The following is a 21,212-nucleotide window of genomic DNA, read 5'->3' on the forward strand; positions in this document are numbered from 1 at the left end:
CCAAGGGATAAAATAGGTTTTGGTTTTTTTTTTCCAGATGATCTTAACCAACAAAAGAAAACCAGTGAATAATGATACAGAAAAGTCCAAAACCAATAAAAATAACAAATACTTGAGTATTTATATATCTAATGTCCATCACATCATAGATTTAATGACTTAAATATCAACCCAGACATAGATATTAACAACATTTCAGTATTCACATATGCAACTCATCTTTGTTTCGTGTGTGTACTCACACACTCACATATATTTAGACACAAGCATAAATATATTCTATATATAGTTATTAATTTAACTTTGTATTATTATATCATTAACATCCTATCATGAACATTTTTGTGCTCAATAAAAAATCTGCAAAAACACAACTTTAAGTGACCCTTTAAAACTACTAATAACTATGTAACTATTTAACTGATCTTTAGAAACACAGGCTGCATAGAATTTTTCACAGTTACCAAAATGCTGCAAATTCTCAATTTTATATACAAATACTTCTAATAATTTCAGATGAATTTCTTAAAGGTCTTAGGAAGAATTTATAAATATATACACATGCACATATATATTACTCCAAGCAAGCTTTTTATATAATTGACACTAGTGTTAACACATAAATATGTATACATATGTATGTATGTATGCATGAAATTCATGCATTTCTATTTATTAAGAACATAACATAGACCATGAACTTTTCCAGGTGACAGAGACAAAAGAAAGTCCCTGCCCTCATGGAACCGACATACTAGTAGGGGAGACAGACAAATACCTATCAAAAAAAATATGTCAAGTAGTGATATCTCATAAGGAAAATTAAAGCAGAATAAAGGGACACACGACAGAGGCTGCTATTATATGTGAGATTATCAGGGACTGCTTCTCTGAGGAGGCGACATTACCACAGTAACCTAAATTAAGAGTAGAAACAGTGTGATTATCTGGAAAAGTGGCCCAGGCCAAGTAAGTACATAGGCCTTTTTTCACATACTGATATGCACACATACTCTTGAATGTTCATTCCATTAAAGAAATATGTACTTAGTAATAAAAATCTATCAGGCACGTTGCTAAGAATAAGACAGAGACCATCCTGCCTTCAAAGGGCTCACATTCTAGCAGGGGAGTCAGACATTGACTTGTCTGACAAATTATTTCAATTCTGTTGTAATTTTCATGCTGGGCAGGAAAAAACAAGGCACTAGGTAAATGTGTAATGTGTTTGGCTAACCTAGTCTTGAGGGAAAGGAAAGGTTTACCTAAGTGATAATTTATCTGATAGCTAAAGGACATGCTGCAAGGTAGGAAGGAGATAAGGTGCCAGAAGGAAGGACGAAACTTAGACTATTTTAGGAACTAACATAGGGTGAGCATGGTTAGAGTACATAGACAAAGAGTATGAGTGAGGTAAGACAGAAGAAATGGTGGAGGAGGTAACAGCAATCTCACAGGTCAGCATACAGAATGGCGTCTTGACATTTGTAACCTCAAGCCTCGTTTGATGATGAACAGTCATCCACAGCTTCAAACTACACATTTCCTACTTTTTTTCACCACAGTCCACATAACTTTAGATCAGCTTAAGATGTGTTTCTTCTGCATATATGATTCAACCTCATATGACCTTGGTTAAAACTACCCAATTTCTGCTCAACTCTCAGGAAAAAGTAAACAGTTCCTCAGAGTAAAGTTATGCCCTTGATAAAAAAAAGCATAGTAAGTCTATATCTCAAGACCACATTAGTGATTGAGCCATTCAATGGCTTTGTAATTTGGGGGGTTTTGTTTGTTTATTTTTAGCAAAAGTTATCACAGTTTCCATAACTACCCAGAAATTAGTTCTGATATATGTTTTTTCCTTGGGACAATTTTAGGCTAAAAGAATGTAAGAATGAAAGGCAATATTTACTATTTCAACTCTTCTCTTTCCTAAAGCCTTGACACCTCACCCAGCTCCCTTGCTCTTAGCTGATGATTTGCTCCCTATGTCACTGAGAAAATAGAAACGAAGAAGACAAATTCCACATCCCCCCACCACATCTCTTAACCTAGCGACATCTGTACCTTCCCTGCCTTTCCTCCTGTCCCTGTGGATGAACTATCCATATTCCCAACCAAGAACTAGGGTTGGTCAACTCCAACACCATTTGTACACTATATCTTATCCCCTCACACCAGCATCAGTCTTTTCTTCTAAATCATTCTCATTATCATAGCAATATGCTGTTATGTCATCCATCTTAAAAAATATAAAATTCTTAATATATAACCCCTTCAGCTACCCCCTCCATTTCTCCACTCAGTAGGCATGGAAGCTCCTCCAAAGAGTAGCCTCACTTATTCTCTCTTAAATCAATTAAAACCAGGTTTCCATACCCAACACTTCCCTCAAACGCTGGTCATTTCACACTGCTAAGGCTTATGGCCAGTTCTCAGTCCTTAGTTTTTAACCACTATGCAGCATATAATGCAGTTGCTGAATCATTCTTAAAACACTCTCTTCACTAGGCTTTTGGGACATTCCTCTCTTATCCCTATGGCCACTCCTCTTCTAACCCCTTAGCTAATTCTTCCTTACCTCCTGTGGAAGGCTGAATAACCACCCACCTCCAAAACATGTCCATGTCCTAATTCTCAGAATCTGTGAATATGTTTACTTATATGGCAAGGGTACTGTGAATACATGTTTAAGTTAGAGATTTTGAGATGGGAGAAGAAATCCTGGATTAACCAGGTGAGCCCAAAATAATCAGAAGGATTTTTATAAGAGGGAGAAAGGAAGATAAGAGTTAGTAGTAATAGATGTTACAATGAAAGCAAGAGTTGGAGTGGTGTAAGGGAAGAGCCATGAGCCAAGGAATTCAGGTGGCCTCTAGAAACTGAAAGATTCAAGGAAACAGAGACTCCACTAGAGTCTCCAGAAGGAATACAGCCTTGTCAACAGCTTGATTTCAGACTTCTGATCTCCAGAATGGTAAGATAATAAATTTATATTGTTTTAATTTACTAAATTTTTGATAACTTGTTACAGCTCCAATAGGAAACTAATATACTTCAACCTCAAAACCTTAGCCTGTAACAGGGTTCAGCCTTTGGACCTCTTTCATTCTCTCTCTGCACTCATTCATTTGATGATCTCAATCAACCCCCAGGCATTAAATGCCTGAGTGATGACAAATCCTGAATATATATCTGGACCTCTCTGTTGATTTCTAGATTCATATATCCAGTTATCTCCTTAACATTTTCAACTGTATGTCTAAGAGTAATCTCAAACTTGGTATGTCAAAACCAAATTCCTGATCTGCTCCCACAGAACCTTTCCTTCCTCTACCATTCTCAGTGTTAATAAAGGGCAACTGGGTTCTAGTTATTCAGAGCAAATCCGTGGGCCTATGACTCTTCCCTTTCTCTGACATCCCAAGTACAATCTATTGGTTAATCTCAGTTTTACCTTCAAATATGTTCAGAACACAAGCACTTAATGTGACATTCTCCACCACCCAAGTTGTGCTAGTTATCCTCACTAACTTTTGCCTCAATTATCACAATAGCTTCTTACTTCTTCTCTTGCCTTCTGCAGTCTATTGTCCCAACAACTGACACGGTGACCCCATAAAAGTGGAATAGCCTACTGAGATAGGCTTCCCATCTCATTCAGGGTAAAATCTAAAATGTGTACCATGGCTTTTTAGGGCCCCAGTACTAGGGACTAGATCCTCTCCAACTACATCACTTCCCACTCCCCCTATGACATCACTCTTCTCCAGTCTTGCAGTTTTTCTTATACTCTGTGTCCTGTGCTGAAATGTTCTTCTCTCAATGATCTGCATGACTCACTCCCTCCCTTCCTTCAGATTTTGGCTTAAATTTCACCTTCTCACAGAGTACTTCTCTGTCCAATTGATGGAAAAGAGGAACCTCCCACCCCTGAACCTCTATCCTACTTTATTTTTCTCTATAACACTTATCACTATTTGACATATATATTTGCTTATTTATCTCTTTGTCGTAAAAGAAAAATAATTCAAAATGTGGAAATATAGCAAAAGCTACCCAAGGACTGTTGTAGAGAATTTTATTACATTTCATTCTTTTATCATTTGAAGACCCAGACTTAATGAAAAGACTCGTTCATGTGAAGATTTTTGTCCAGTAGAGATAGAAATAATTTCTATTCAGTAAAACAGAAAATAACAAAAGTGTGTGACCCTGTGAGACATTAAGCAGTTTACAATCCAACCCAGCAAATCTTATCCTAGCATATCTTGTTAAATTACCTATACACGCTTAACATTTAGAATGCTTTTTGAACCAATCTTAAGATCTTACTGGTCTCTCGTTAATGTGTTGAATGAAATTTGAACTGTTCATTTTATACTTCCTGAGTGTCATAATTTTGCCTTTTGAAAATTGTGCTTTAGTAGATGTGTATCTCCCCCATTAGAATGCAATCTTCATAGAGGGAGATGACCACAATGGCGACACAGACTTTTGAACTTCCCTCCTCCCCAGGAGGCACCAAACCTACAGCTAGACCCACAGCAATTCCCTTTGAAAGAAAACCAGAACCCAGCAGAGTGACTCCTACACTTTGGGCAAATGAGAAAATAACCGTATCAAAATGAGTAGGAAAGGTTGAGACACACTCTGATCATTAACCAGCAGCAGCATGCCTTCCCCACTGCAAAGCACCATATAATCAGGAGAGAACCCCCAACTCGCAGCTTCTCCCTGAGAAGCAAAGGGTTTGCACCACACATCTATACCTGAATTTTCAGACTCCTCCTGGAGGGACAGGTCCCCAAAACACCTAACTCTAAGAGTCAATAGTGCTTGTGTTCATGAGATGCACAACACTATAGTAAACAAAAAAGCAGTTCTTAACGGGCATGAACAAACAAGCACCCACAGTAACTATCCCCCAGGGATCAGAGTGAGCAGGCAAAAAACTCCCATCTCCTAGTTTTTCCCTGAAAGGAGTTTAACTGCATACTATTCAAACTATGCCTGAAGATCCAGTTTCTAATTTAGCATGCATCTAGATGCTGGCTGCCACCCTCTCTGGAGACTAGGGAAGCCATCAGACACTTCCCCCGCCCTCTCCCTCTCGACTGCTCCAACAATTAAAACTAAGTCACCAGTATCTCCCTGGAAGGAGCTTGTACACACATTTGGTACCCCAGATTAGACCCCAAAACACGTAGCTCTGATAGCCAAGAGGGCCTGCATTCATGAGTCCCACAAGACTCTAGCAAACAAAGAAGCAGTTTTTAAACATAATAAAACTTATGGAGTACAGCAAAAGTAGTTCTAAGAGGCAAGTTTACAGTGATAAATGCCTATATTAAGAAACAAGATAGATCTCAAATAAACAATCTAACTTTATATCTCAAGAAACTAGAAAAAGAACAAATGAAAGCCATAGTTAGAAGGAGGGAAATAAAGATTAGAGTGGAAATAAGTGAAATTGAGACTGAAAAGACAATAGGAAAGATCAATGAAACTAAGAGCTGGTTTTTTGATAAGACAACATAGACAAACCTTTAGCTAGACTTATCAAGAAGAGAAGACTCAAATAATATTACAGACAAAAAAGGAAACATTATAACTGATACCACACAAGTACAAAGGATCACAAGAGACTACTACAAACAATTATACGCCAACAATTTGGACAACCCAGAAGAAATGGTTAAAGTCCTAGAAACGTACAACCTACCAAGACTGAATTAGGAAGAAAAAGAAAATCTGAAAGGATCAATTACTAGTAAGGAGATTGAATGAGTAATCAAAAACCTCCCAAAAACCTGGTCTAGGACCCAATGGCTACACTGGTAAATTCTACCAAACATTTAGGAGAATTAATGCCAATTCTTCTCAAACTCCAAAAAACAGAAGAGGCAGAAACACTTCCAAACTCATCTTTCAAGGCAAGCATTACCCTGATACCAAAGTCAGACAAGGATGCCACCAGAAAAGAAAATTACAGGCCAATATCCATGATGAACACAGAAGTAATAAAGGGGAAGCTCCTGGACATTGTTTTGGTAATTCTTTTTTGGATTTAATACCAAAAGCAAAGGCAACAAAAGCAAAAAACAAAAAACATAAGTGGGACTACAAACAGAAAAGCCACTGCACAGCAAAGGAAACCATTAAGAAATAAAAAAAGCAACCTATGGAGTGGGAGGAAAAAATCTGCAAACCACATATCTGATAAGGGCTTAATATCCAAAATATATAAGAAACTCATACAACTCAAGCAAAAAGAAATAAATAACTCAATTAAAAAATGGGCAAAGAATATGAATAGACATTTTCTCAAAGACATACAAATGGATAAAAGGTCAAGAAAAAGATGCTCAACATCACTAATGATCAGGGAAATGCAAATCAAAACCACAATGAGATATCACATCACATTCGTTAGAATGGCAGTCATCAAAAGGACAAGAAATAAGTGTTGGCAAGGATGTGGAGAAAAGGCAAAAATTGAGCACTGTTGGTGGGAATACAAATTGGTGCAGCCACTACGGAAAAAAGTATGAAGTTCCTCAAAAAATTAAAAATTGAACTACCATATGATCTAGCAATTCGACTTTTGGGTATTCATCCAAAGAAAAAGAAAACACTAGCTTGAAAATATAAATGCATCCCCAAGTTCATTGCAGCATTGTTTACAACAGCTAAGACATAGAAACAACCTAAGTGTCCATCGATGGATGAATGGATAAAAAAAACGTGGTACATATACACAACGGAATATTATTCAGTCTTAAAAAAGAAGGATATCCTGCCATTTGCAACGACATGGATGAATCTGGAGGGCATTAGGCTAAGTGAAATAAGCCAGACAAAGACAAATACTGCATGGTATCACTTATATGTAGAATCTAAAAGAAAAAAGTCAACCTCATAGAAACAGAGTAGAAAAGCCAGGGGATAGGGGCTGGAGGAAATAGAGAGAGGTTGGTAAAAGGGTACAAACTTTCAGCTATAAAGTAAAGAAGGTCTGAGGATCTAATGTATACATAGTGAGTGCAGTTGATAACACTATATTATATAATAGAAACTTGCTAAGAGAGTAGAACTTAAGTGCCCTCACCAAACACAAAAGGTATGTGAGATGACAAATTTGTTAATTAATTCAATGGGGGGGAGGTGGAATCCTCTCACAATGTATAGGTATATCAGATCATCATGTTGTACACATTTAAAATATCTCAATTTTGTCAATTGCGCCTCAATAAAGGTATAAAAAAATCTATGTTTGAAATAATAAAAACGGAAAGGTACTTCATAAAGGATAAACTTGGTCTATTTAGTCACTATTGTATTCCAGCACAAATACACATTCAATAAATGTTTGCCAAGTGAAATATTTCATGGAAATATTGCTGATCAAACTCCTTGACTATAGGTAAGTTTTCCAAGTTGAAAAATGGTTCAAAATTTTAATCATCTTTAATCATCTCTGTAACTTGTAGAACAGAAATGATCACTGGTGGGTTTATTGCTTTGAAAATAAAGTCTTTATGTTAAAATCTGTTCAATTTGTCCAATCAAAATCAGGAAAGCAATTTTTGGTATAGTTGGATTTGGTTTTTTACCTTCAACCATGGCTCTGTTTTTTTACTTTAGGTTTTAGAATTTGTTTGTGAAAACCGAAATATTTAATATATACAAATTATATAATCCGAGAATGAAATATGTTATAAAGTCAAATTCCTTTGTGTGCTATATGATCAAAAAACTTGTGTAAGAACATAAATCAAAACCCCCAAAATGCTATAAATGAGAGTTCTGAACCACAGAACACAGATAATTATTTTTGTGTGACTATTTTCTCAATTCTCCAAGAATGCAACAGAAGAGAATTTAATTCATTACATACAACAAATGCCTTAGGGTGGTAGTTCCCAAACTTCAGTGTGAATCAGCATTACCTGGAAGATTTGCTTGTTAAGACACAAACTACTAGGCCCCATTCTCAGGATCTCTAATTTAGTCGGCCTGAGGGAGAGCACCAGGATTCGCATTTTAACAAGCTCCAAAGCATCTTGTTGCTGGGCTGGAGACCAGACTTGGAGAACCAGTGCCTCGGTGTATTAGGGATTAAGTCTCCAGCAAAAACTATTGAAAAGTGCTAACGTAAGGATCATGAGATTTTATTCAAATTTTCTTCCAAAATATAGCTATCATATTTATTTATTCTTCCTAAATATTTATATAATGATGAACAAACTCAATAATCTCAGAGAATAGAGCAGATGTGGCCTAGCTCAGCAAGATTTAGGCCATAGAAGAGGATATTTGAGTAAAAAACTCAAAGAAATGTATAATAGCATAACATTTATATGATTAATAACTAAATATGGGTAACTTCCCGTATCTAAATTCATTATTCCAAGAAAATAATACAAGCCACAGCAGACTATTCTTATCATTAAAATGGATTCTAATTTATATAATCTCATTTTAAAACAGTAACTAACAGTCAAGATTGATTCATAATTTAACATATATGTGATTAACTACCCTCTATCCAAAACATGTGGTGGTCTTCTATTATAAATTATATGTCATATTATACCCAAGCACTGGGTTAGTCACTCTAACTTATATTTCATTGGGAAGTTTCTGACAAGCATAATATCTGATATTCCATAACTGTTCAATCAATAAATATGAAAACAAATGGCAATAAAATTTTTATAGATACAAAAATGTTTCCAAAATATGAAAAAACAGGGGCTGGCCCCGTGGCCGAGTGGTTAAGTTCGCGCGCTCCGCTGCAGGCGGCCCAGTGTTTCGTTAGTTCGAATCCTGGGCGCGGACATGGCGCTGCTCATCAGACCACGCTGAGGCAGCGTCCCACATGCCACAACTAGAAGAACCCACAACGAGGAATACACAACTATGTACCGGGGGGTCTTTGGGGAGAAAAAGGAAAAAATAAAAAAAAATAAAATAAAAAAAAAATATGAAAAAACAAAGGTAATCTGGTATAATTGAAACATGAATCATTTGATATTTTAAAAGAACTTACTTACCTTTAAGTAAAGTTTTAATTAACAAAATGTCTATGTAACTGTGTAAAAAGTTTACCATAGCAGGCCTGAGAAGGCAAGACCTGCTTACTAGGTAGGGCTCTCGGCCAGCCCTGGGGCTCTGGGAACCTGGCTCTTGGAGTATTCCCAGTGAACAGAGAACTGATAAGGTGATTCACTGTGCCCAGACTGTTTGCATAAACAATAGAGTTTATGTTAACACCTGCTTTCCTTCTGGGAATCTGAAATTTTTGTATGTGCTAAGCAGAGGACGTCTACATGACCAAAGCCAATAAACACCTTGGATGCCGAGTCTCTAATGGGCTTCCATGAGGACAAACATCACCCACATGTTGCTGCATTTTCATTGCTGGGGAGAGGGTGTGCTTTGTGTGACCCTTCAGGGGGAGGAGAGAACAAAAGAAGACTGCACAAGGATTCCTCCAGACTCTGTCTCTCTCATATAACCCAGCTAGTATCAGCACTACTTCACTGTAACCAGATTACAACGATGTGCTAAGTCCCATGAGTTCTAGCAAATCTCAAAATGTGAGTGACCCACATTTGTCCTGGGGACTCCCAACACAGCAGCTTCTTCAAGAAGCCAGGATTCTTACCTGCTGGTATGCTTCATAGATCACATCAAATAGAAAGGCCTGTGGCATTTCACTTGCCCTGTGACTGGCACGGTCTAGTGAGTGGTCTAAGCAACCATCAGCAGATGGACTGATGACAGTAGATACAAGAGGTCGAATTGCTCCTGCTGCCTAGAGAACAAAAAAAAGAGGTAAATAATACATTTATTTCCCTGAGAGAATATTTTAAAGTAAAATTCTGAACTCTGTACCTCAAATTCTGAAAGCAAATCTTTTTCATAACTTCAACAAGCTACTTCAAGAAAACATCTGAACAAGCATTTATTTGGTTCACAAATTATTTCACTTCAAAATCCAGTCTCCTAATATTACAGTTCCATGTACTAAGAGGTAGAAATAAGTTTTTTCATTATAGTCCATTAAAGTCAAATACTAAAAAAAGGATGCTATGATACTATCCCCTGAAGATGGGAGGGAGAAAGGGAAAGACTTGTGAAAGAACTGAACTGGATTACACATGAATATTTAGTAATTAGTATGCCTCCAAAAGATTTAATTTACACATTAGGTAATTAAGGAAACAGATATATTCCCTGATATCCCCAAAATGAGACTCAACAGCAACACAAGTAACAATGAATTTATGTCTTGCCCTAATTCCTGTGAAAAGCAGTTCCCTTCAAACATAGCCTCAATGGAAAGACTCCTCAGGCAAAATATCCATTGGTTTTAATTCTCTGATGAAAGCTCTGTCTCATTAATAGATGCATCTAAACTTTATAAAGAGACACTTTCATATCTCACAGTTTTTCCCTTTATCTTTAATAGAGTCTCATTGTAACAGAGTCTTGAAGTTCATTACTAGATAGCAGCCTTGGTGAAGCAGCCCTAAAATATAGTTCCTATCTATGATAGGCAGTTAACCAAGTCTTATACTGACTCCATAACATCCTTTCTTCCACATAACTGCTACATGGGGATTGCAGCACATAAAGCTAATGGACAAATACAACAAATTTGGTCTTAAGGAGACCAACATCCAAGCAAGATAGACAGGCCACAAACAAGTTTAAAAAAAGTCAAGGGATTGGCTGAAAATCAAAGCTAATGTATGAGCCAAGTAGACAGTTTACAAACTATGTCACCATTTCAAGTGGCTCAAGTACAAATTTGGAGTCTAGGCATAAAAGCAAAAATGAGGAGACAGCCAGGGGTGACAGGGAGAGAGTGATGTCCAAGCAGGTGAAAGGCAGGTAAGGAGCAAGCCCAACACCAGATAAGACAAGCAAGAAACACACATGCATGTACACACACACACACACACACACACACACACACACTGCTTTTTAAGGACAAAATTAAACTTCTATTGTAACTACTGATAGGTACTATAGGAATTCTATGCCAGGCCATTAAGTAAAAAAATATTTAACAGAGAACATGAGACATACAAAATGTCAACATGAGAAATTCTGCAGACTCTCTCCCTATTAAAAACAACTCTAGTGAAAAGTATTTTTAAAACCACCATTTAAAGCCTTTGAAAAGTGTTCCAAGAGCATTCAGCAAATTAAGAAACATTTATTCAAGAAAATCTACCAAATCTTCCTGGGGTATTTGAGCCATAGTCTGTTTCTTCCTTCATCCCCCATCGAGCTTAGTGTGACTGAAGCTCCACTAAGAGTAGCTATGGCAAAGAAAATGGGGCTTCCTTTCCCCTAGTTCCCAGTGAGGGGGCAGAATGCTAGCATTTCCCATCCCCCTCAGTTCAATGTTACAGATGCTAAATTATGGGCAAGCGTGGCCAAGAGGTTGGAGGCTCCCTTCCTCCACGTAGCCTTCACCCTATGGGTAGAGAATAGTGGTAGGCACGATAGGCAGAGAATACTGGGGCCCTGATCACTCGCGGCAGTATTCTCTGATAGCGAACTCCCAGATCACACATAGGGCAGAAGCTCCATGCCAGGAGGGGTGACAAGAGAAGATGAATCTTTGAATGTCCCTATACACCACCCTGCTCATGAAGTAAGGATGTCATTCCAAGAGAAACAAGACATTGTGCCCACTCACAGCTCCAGAGTAGTGATGCAGTGATTTTTCACAGGGCAAGAGACAGGCTCTAAGAACAGAGGGCTATGACATTCTCCCCAAGGGAACAGAGGGTGAGAAATTTAAGCCTAAATTCACCCTCCAAAGAAACAGAGATTATCATGTCAAGCAATTAAGAAGAGGCTGGTAGCTACATGAGAGCAAAAAGTTCAAGTGTAGGTCAACTAGTTTACCAGAGACAGACAACAAGAGTACCCCTGGAATCAGAGCAAAACATCAAACACTCTTCTCAAAAACTACATCAGCGGGGCTGGCCTGGTGGCACAGCAGTTAAGTTCACACGTTCTGCTTCAGCAGCCCAGGGTACGCCGGTTTGGATCCCAGGTACAGACCTACGCACTGCTTGTCAAGACATGCTGTGGCAGGAGTCCCACATATAAAGTAGAGGAAGACGGGTACGGATGTTAGCTCAGGGCTAATCTTCCTCAAAAAATAAAAAAAAAACTACCCAGAAAAGGAGTCAGAACTTAACTTGATTGGACTGTAGAGCAATTTATACCTCGGGCATTGTCAAAAAAATTAAAAAGAGAAATTAGCAGGCAATGAATGGAGCTTATCAACTGGGAGTGATATCAACAGAGGACAACAGTATAACAGAGATCAGGAAAAGAGACCGTCAAAGGGAGCCCTGCTAAAATCATTCTCTAAGACCAGCGTTACCCAATTACCAAAACCAGACAAAGACATCACAAAAAAATAATAAAACTATAGACCAATATCCATGATGAATACAGATGCAAAAATCTTCAACAAAAACCAAATTTGGCCACATATAAAAAGTATTATGCACCATGACCAAGGAGGATTTATCCCAGGAACGCAAAATTGGTTCAACATACCAAAGATCAATGTAATATACCATAGCAATAGAATAAAGGACAAAAACACACGAATATCTCAATAGATGCAGACAAGCATCTGACAAAAATCCAACAGACCTTCTCATGAGAAAAACACACAAATTAGGAACAGAAGAGAATTTGTACTCAACCTGATACAGGGCAACTATGACAAGCCCACAGCTAACATCATACTTAATGGTGAAAGACTGAATGTGTTCCCTTTAACATCAGGAACAAAAGAAGGATGTCCACTGTCGCCACTTGTATTAAACATTTTACTGGAAGTTCTAATCAGGGCAATTAGGCTGGAAAATCTAATAAAATCCATCCAAGAACAAGAAAAGTATCTCTATTTGCAGATGACACGATCCTGTATATAGAAAATCCTAATGAATCCACTAAAAAACCATTAGAACTAATAAACAAGTTCAAGAATGCAGAGGATATAATCAATACATAAAAATAGATTGCATTTTTATATACTAGCAATGAACAATCCAAAAATGAAACAAAGAAAAAGATTCATTTACAATAACTTCAGAAATAATAAAATATTTAGGAACATGTTTTTAAAAAACAGTGCAAAACTTATACTCTAAAAACTACAAAAAATTTCTTAGTTCCCATCTAAGGGCCAACATCTCTATGTACTTATTGGTAACTATTCCTTCTCAAGTACCTTTTTATAGTCTTCTTTCTACCTTGTCTCGTCAATCTTTATTTCTATACTGAATTGCCTCCATTAGCTGATAAGCATTGTGTGACATCTCCCATCATTAAATCAGTCCTCCTTTGATCACACATCCTCCTCCAGCTAGTACCAAATTTCTCCAAATGAGTTTAAAGCAGAACTCTTTGAAAGAATTATCTGTACTATTCCATATCTCCAATTTCTCTCTCCTCCCATGCTCTCTGGAATCTACTTCAATCAGGATTTTACGTCCACGACTCCAAAAATATATATTTACCAAGGTCACCAACGACCCCCACAGTGCCAAATCTAATTGGTAGCATTTCATCTTCTTGAGAGTATTTGCTTACTCGGCTTTCAGAAACCATTCTAATCAAACTCTCTCATTTTCCCACATTCTAAATCCTAGATGCTTATAGTCTCACTCTAAATGGTAAAATGTTCCAGAGCTCAGACCTCAGACTTCCCTTCTAACGACAATCATTCCATAGGTGACTTCAAAGTCCCACGGCTTCAAATAATATATCCCTATGAGAATACCCAAATCTATATATCCAGCCCAGAACTTTCTCTTGAACTCTGGACTTGTACATCCAAATACCTAACATCTCCACTCAGATCAAAATACAAACCTCAACACACTGAAATTAAAGTTTTGGTTTTACCCACAGCATACACCCCAAACCTGCTCCTTCATAGACTGCCCCATCTACATGAATGTCAACTCTATTCTTCCAGTCATTCTTGTGAAAAACTTAAAGGTCATCATTGATCCCCACCCCCTTACTCCATATCCAATCCATCGCAAGAGCCATCAGCTTCAAAATATCCCAGATCTGCCCACTTTTCACTCTCTCCTCTGCCGTAATCTGAACCAAAAGCACCCATCCTCCCTCTCTCACACCCAAAAACAAAAGCCATAAGGGCCGGCCCGATGGCACATCAGTTACATGTGCCATTCTGCTTCAGTGGCCCAGGGTTCACCAGTTCGGATCCCGGGTGCAGACATGGCACTGCTTGGCAAGCCATGCTGTGGTAGGCGTCCCATGTATAAAGTAGAGGAAGATGGGCACAGATGTTAGCTCAGGGCCAGTCTTGCTCAGCTAAAAAAGGACTGGCAGCAGATGTTAGCTCAGGGCTAATCTTCCTTAAAAAACAAACAAAAAAGCCATAAAGGAAGACATTAGTAATTTTGAATACGTTAAAATGAAAAAAGCTTGTTCATCACAAACAGTATTTATACTTTAAAAAAAGGAAAAAATAGGAGAGGTGGATGGAGCAAAATGGCGGGGTGAGCTGACCCGGGATTCTCTCCCCTCCAAAATACAACAAAAGATTGGAAGAACTGAATTTCAGAGAATAAACATAATGCCAGCTCGTTAGAGACCTACAATACCAAGAAGGCGGAGATCATAAACCTTGCTTACACCCTGGGAGGCGCTGGAACGGTAGGAGAGAACATCGCTCCCTCCACTAGAGTCTGCCATCGCTGCGGCGCCCGTCGGGAAGGAGCGGGGGAGGGGCTGCGCAACCGGGGGAATCATCCAGGACTCCCGCCCTGGTTCAGTGGAGACCCGCTGACGGGGGGAAAGCTTCCGTCCGCGGGGACCCTATAAATCAAGGGCCTTGGGAGACCAGAGAACAGAACTCATCTGAACCCAGACCTGCGCGTGTGAGTAACAGCCCCTCCCCCCCCAACAAAGCCAGTGGGCGCAGCCATCTTGCCCCAAGGCGGAGAGCTAACACGCCACTCTCGACTCCCATCTAGTGGCGACAGGCTGTAACTGCAACTGAATTCTACCACCATGAGAAAAAACCGCTCCTCTACCATCCAGCAATTTATAAAAGCCCCAGACCAGAAGGAAAACAATAAAAACACAGAATTAAGTCCTGAGGACTTGGAATTAGGTAAACTAAGTGATAATGAATTCAGAGCAGCTATAATCAAAAAACTCAATGAGGTAGCGAGAAAGAGAAACAAGCCGAGTTCTGGAGTTACTTCACAAAAGAGATTGAAATCATAAAGAAGAATCAAACAGAATTACTTGAGATGAAAAACACAATGGACCAGATAAAACAGAATACGGATTCCCTGAATGCCCGTGTAGACAACATAGAGGAGAAAATCAGCATAATCGAGGACAGGCAGGCTGAGTGGCGCCAGACAGAGGAAGAAAGAGAACTAAGAATTAAAAAAAATGAGGAAAATCTCCGAGAGATAATGGATTCAATTAGGAGTAAGAACATAAGGATCATAGGAATTCCCGAGAATATGGAAAAGGAAAATGGAGCAGAAAGTGTGCTTAACGAAATTATTGAAAAGAACTTCCCAAATCTAGGGATCAACGGAGAAATGTGTGTAGAGGAGGGTTTTAGATCTCCTAGATTTGTCAATGTAAAAAGACCCACAGCAAGGCACATAATAGTAAAGTTGGCAAATAGGAATGATAAGGAGAGAATACTCAGGGAAGTAAGGAAAAAAAAGAGAATAACCTATAAAGGAGCCCCTATCAGACTGTCAGCGGATTTCTCTACAGAAACCCTACAAGCTAGGAGAGAATGGAGTGATATATTCAAAGCTTTAAAGGATACAAACCTTCAGCCAAGAATACTCTATCCAGCAAGAATTTCCTTCAGATATGAGGGAGAAATTAAATCTTTTCCAGACAAACAAAAGTTAAGGGAATTTGTAACTAAAAGCCCTCCATTACAAGAAATCCTCAAGAAGGCTCTCATACTTGAAAAAAGAAAAAAGGGAGAAAAGGGACATAATCCACAGACTAGGGAGACCGATGGATAGAACCAGAACAGGATAGCAATTATTCAACTACAGCATTAGGGTAAAAATAAGGAAACTACCAAAACAAGGACGATCTTAGCACTCTAACTACAAATTAATAAGACGAGTTGGAATAAAAAATGAAAATAATTATTTAGGAGGGGAAGATCAAAGGGTCTAAATCAGTATTGGTCGAGTAAGTAAGAGACCACCAGAGAATAGACTATATTATACACGAGATTCTAAATACAAACTTCAAGGTAGACACTAAAATAAAGTACAGAACAGAGTCACAAATCATAGATAAGGAAAAACCTAAGAAACCCAGCATAAGAAATTGCAGTATTAAATGGGTAGTCTAAAGCACACAGGAAAAGAAACACAGGAAAACAAGATAATGAGCGACAGATTGACAGCATTAAGTCCACATGCATCAATAATCACTCTCAATGTGAACGGATTGAACTCTCCAATAAAAAGACACAGAGTGGCAAAATGGATTAAAGAACAAGATCCAACAATTTGTTGCCTCCCGGAAACACACCTCAGCCCCAAGGACAAACACAGACTCAGGGTGAAGGGGTGGAGGACAATACTTCAAGCAAATAGCAAGGAAAAAAAGGCAGGTGTTGCAATTCTCATATCAGACCAAGTGGATTTCAAAATAAGACAGGTAAAGAGAGACACAGAGGGACAATATATAATGATCAAAGGGACACTTCATCAAGAAGAAATAACGCTTATAAATATCTATGCACCCAACACAGGAGCACCAAGATTCATAAAGCAACTATTAACAGACCTAAAGGAAGATGTTAAAAACAACACAATAATAGTAGGGGACCTCAACACCCCACTCACATCAATGGACAGATCATCCAGACAGAAAATCAACAAGGAAATAGTGGAGCTGAATGAAAAACTAAAACAATTGGACTTAATAGACATATATAGATCACTCCACCCTGAAGGAGCTGAATACACATTCTTCTCAAGTGCACATGGAACATTCTCTAGGATAGACCATATGTTGGGAAACAAGGCAAGCCTCTACAAATTTAAAAAAATTGAAATAATAACAAGCATCTTCTCAGATCATAGTGCTATAAGGCTAGAAATTAATTACAAGAAAAAAGCTGAGAAGGGCACAAAGATGTGGAGACTAAACAACACACTACTGAACAAGCAATGGATCATTGAAGAAATTAAAGAAGAAATAAAAAAATACCTGGAAACAAATGAAAATGATAGCATGCCATACCAACTCATATGGGATACAGCAAAAGCTGTATTAAGAGGAAAATTCATCGCAATACAGGCACATCTTAACAAACAAGAAAAATCCCAAATAAGCAACCTTAAAGCACACCTAACTGAACTAGAGAAAAAAGAACAAATGAAGCCCAAAGTCAGCAGAAGGAGAGAAATAATAAAAATCAGAGCAGAAATAAATACTATTGAAATGAAAAAGGCAGTAGAAAGGATCAATGAGACAAAGAGCTGGTTTTTTGAGAAGATAAATAAAATTGACAAACCACTAGCCAGACTTACAAAGAAAAAAAGGGAGAAAGCTCAAATAAACAAAATCAGAAATGAGCGAGGAGAAATAACAACAGACTCTGCAGAAATACAACAGATTATAAGAGAATACTACAAAAAACTATATGCCAAAAGAATGGATAACCTAGAGGAAATGGATAAATTCTTGGACTCCTACAATCTCCCAAAGCTCACTCAAGAAGAGGCAGACAATTTGAACAGACCAATCACAAGGAAAGAGAGTGAAACAGCAATCAAAAACATCCCAAAGAATAAAACCCCAGGACCAGATGGCTTTCCTGGGGAATTTTACCAAACTTTCAGAGAGGATTTAATACCTATCCTTTTCAAGCTATTCCAAAAAATTAGGGAAGATGGAACACTTCCTAACACATTCTATGAGGCCAACATCACGCTGATACCAAAACCTGACAAGGACACCACGAAAAAAGAGAACTACAGGCCAATATCACTGATGAACATAGATGCAAAAATTCTCAACAAAATTTTGGCAACCAGAATTCAGCAATTCATCAAAAGAATCATATATCAGGATCAGGTGGGATTCATAGCAGGGACACAGGGATGGTTCAACATCCGCAAATCAATCAACGTGATACACCACATCGACAAACTGAGGAATAAAAACCACATGATCATCTCAATAGATGCAGAGAAAGCATTTGACAAGATCCAACAGCCATTTATGATAAAAACTCTGAACAAAATGGGCATAGAAGGAAACTACCTCAACATAATAAAGGCCATATACGACAAACCCATAGCCAACATCATACTCAATGGGCAAAAACTGAACCCCATCCCCCTAAAAACAGGAACGAGACAAGGATGCCCTCTATCACCACTCTTATTTAACATAGTACTGGAGGTCCTTGCCAGAGCAATCAGGCAAGAAAAAGGAATAAAAGGAATCCAAATAGGGAGGGAAGAAGTGAAACTCTTGCTGTTTGCAGACGACATGATCTTATATATAGAAAACCCCAAAGAATCCATTGGAAAACTGTTAGAAGTAATCAACAACTACAGCAAAGTTGCGGGGTATAAAATCAATTTGCATAAATCAGTAGCATTTCTATACTCCAGTAATGAACCAACAGAAAAAGAACTCAAGAATACAATACCATTCACAATCGCAACAAAAAGAATAAAATACCTTGGGGTAAATTTAACTAAGGAAGTGAAGGACCTATATAATGAAAATTACAAGGCCTTTCTGAGAGAATTGGATGACGACATAAGGAGATGGAAAGACATTCCATGTACATGGATTGGAAGAATAAACATAGTTAAAATGTCCATTCTACCTAAAGCAATCTACAGATTCAACGCCATCCCAATCAGAATCCCAATGACATTCTTTACAGAATTAGAACAAAGAATCCTAAAATTCATATGGGGCAACAAAAGACCCCGAATTTCTAAAGCAATCCTGAGAAAAAAGAACAAAACGGGAGGCATCACAATCCCTGACTTCAAAACATACTACAAAGCTACAGTAATCAAAACAGCATGGTACTGGTACAAAAACAGGTGCACAGATCAATGGAACAGAATTGAAAGCCCAGAAATAAAACCACACATCTATGGACAGCTTATCTTCGACAAAGGAGCTGAGGGCATACAATGGAGAAAAGAAAGTCTTTTCAACAAATGGTGCTGGGAAAACTGGAAAGCCACATGTAAAAGAATGAAAATTGACCATTCTTTTTCACCAATCACCAAAATAAACTCAAAATGGATCAAAGACCTAAAGGTGAGACCTGAAACCATAAGGCTTCTGGAAGAAAACGTAGGCAGTACACTCTTTGACATCAGTATTAAAAGGATCTTTTCGGACACCATGCCTTCTCAGAGAAGGGAAACAATAGAAAGAATAAACAAATGGGACTTCATCAGATTAAAGAGCTTCTTCAAGGCAAATGAAAACAGGATTGAAACAAAAAAACAACCCACTAACTGGGAAAAAATATTTGCAAGTCATATATCTGACAAAGGCTTAATATCCTTAATATAAAAAGAACTCTCGCAACTCAACCACAAAACATCAAACAACCCAATCAAAAAATGGGCTGGAGACATGAACAGACATTTCTCCAAAGAAGATATACTGATGGCCAATAGGCACATGAAAAGATGCTCATCATCGCTGATCATCAGGGAAATGCAAATCAAAACTACACTAAGATATCACCTTACACCCGTTAGAACGACAAAAATATCTAAAACTAACAGCAACAAATGTTGGAGAGGTTGCGGAGAAAAAGGAACCCTCATACACTGCTGGTGGGAATGCAAACTGGTGCAGCCACTATGGAAAACAGTATGGAGATTCCTCAAAAAACTAAAAATAGAACTACCATACCATCCAGCCATCCCACTACTGGGTATTTATCCAAAGAGCCTGAAGTCAGCAATCCCAAAAGTCCTGTGCACCCCAATGTTTATTGCAGCACTGTTTACAATAGCCAAGACGTGGAAGCAACCTAAGTGCCCATCAACAGACGAATGGATAAAGAAGATGTGGTACATATATACAATGGAATACTACTCAGCTGCAAAACAGAACAAAATCATTCCATTTGCAATAACATGGATGGACCTCGAGAGAATTATGTTAAGTGAAATAAGCCAGCGAGAGAAAGATAATCTGTGTATGACTCCACTCATATGAGGAATTTAAAACTATGGACCAAGAACAGTTTAGTGGATACCAGGGGAAAGGTGGGGTGGGGGGTGGGCACAAAGGGTGAAGTGGTGCACCTACAACATGACTGACAAACATTAATGTACAATTGAAATTTCACAAGGTTGTAACCTATCAATAACTCAATAAAAAAAAAAGGAAAAAATAGGTACAAAGCATATAGCAATAGCTGGCAAAAGTATCAGTGTCCAGAATATATAAAGCTCTCTTACACATCAGTATTTATTTTAAAAATAGAAACAGGGGCAAAAGACTTACACAGGCAATTCAGTGAGAAGACATAAAGCCCAAAAACATATTGAAAAATGCCCAGACTATTAACAAAATGCTAATTTAAACCGCAAAGAGAAAGCATTTTGCACTACTGGATTAGATAAAAGGGGGTTTAACAATATCGAGTGGTGGTGAGGATGTGGGGCAACTTGAACTGTTGTTATACACTACTAAGGAGAGCGCAATTTGACAGAAGTTTGGAAAATAATTCAGCATCATCTGGTAAAGCTAATAACCGGCACATATCTTGACTCCAGAGAAATCCTTGTACATGTGCATGAGAAGACATGTATAAGAATGTTCACGCTGGCAATGTTCGCATTAGCAACAACTAGAGAGGAAAACAAATATCCATCCACTGTAAATAGATAAACTGTGACAAATAAAGCAGTGATCATGATTGAACTACTGATGCACAGATTCATGTGATTTCCCCAAAAATATTGTGCCAAAGAACATGCTGTCAAAATATAAGTTAAAAATCACACAAACATATGTCAATTGCACCTCAACTAAAAAAATAGAGTGTAAAAAACAAACACACAACAAATATGTTGTTTAGGGATATATGCTACAAAACTAAAAAGAAAATAAAAACA

The 21,212-nt window shown here is 38.0% G+C and overlaps 1 protein-coding gene across 10 annotated transcripts in view; it reads right to left on the reverse strand.

Moving 5' to 3' along the window:
• The window catches only part of CRPPA (CDP-L-ribitol pyrophosphorylase A), a 282,457-nt gene that overhangs the window by 241,479 nt on the left and 19,766 nt on the right, over window positions 1-21,212 (reverse strand). For all 10 annotated transcript variants that reach the window (XR_011503279.1, XR_011503278.1, XM_070509410.1 and 7 more), the window contains one exon: window positions 9,677-9,826. Coding sequence is in view for 8 of the 10 variants with exons in the window: in XM_070509410.1 (XP_070365511.1) it covers window positions 9,677-9,826 (150 nt within the window). In the remaining 2 variants the exon portion in view is untranslated. The remainder of the gene's footprint in view (window positions 1-9,676; window positions 9,827-21,212) is intronic.

The sequence above is a fragment of the Equus asinus genome, chromosome 1, assembly GCF_041296235.1.
Source record: "Equus asinus isolate D_3611 breed Donkey chromosome 1, EquAss-T2T_v2, whole genome shotgun sequence".
NCBI classification, from domain to species: Eukaryota; Metazoa; Chordata; class Mammalia; order Perissodactyla; family Equidae; genus Equus; species Equus asinus.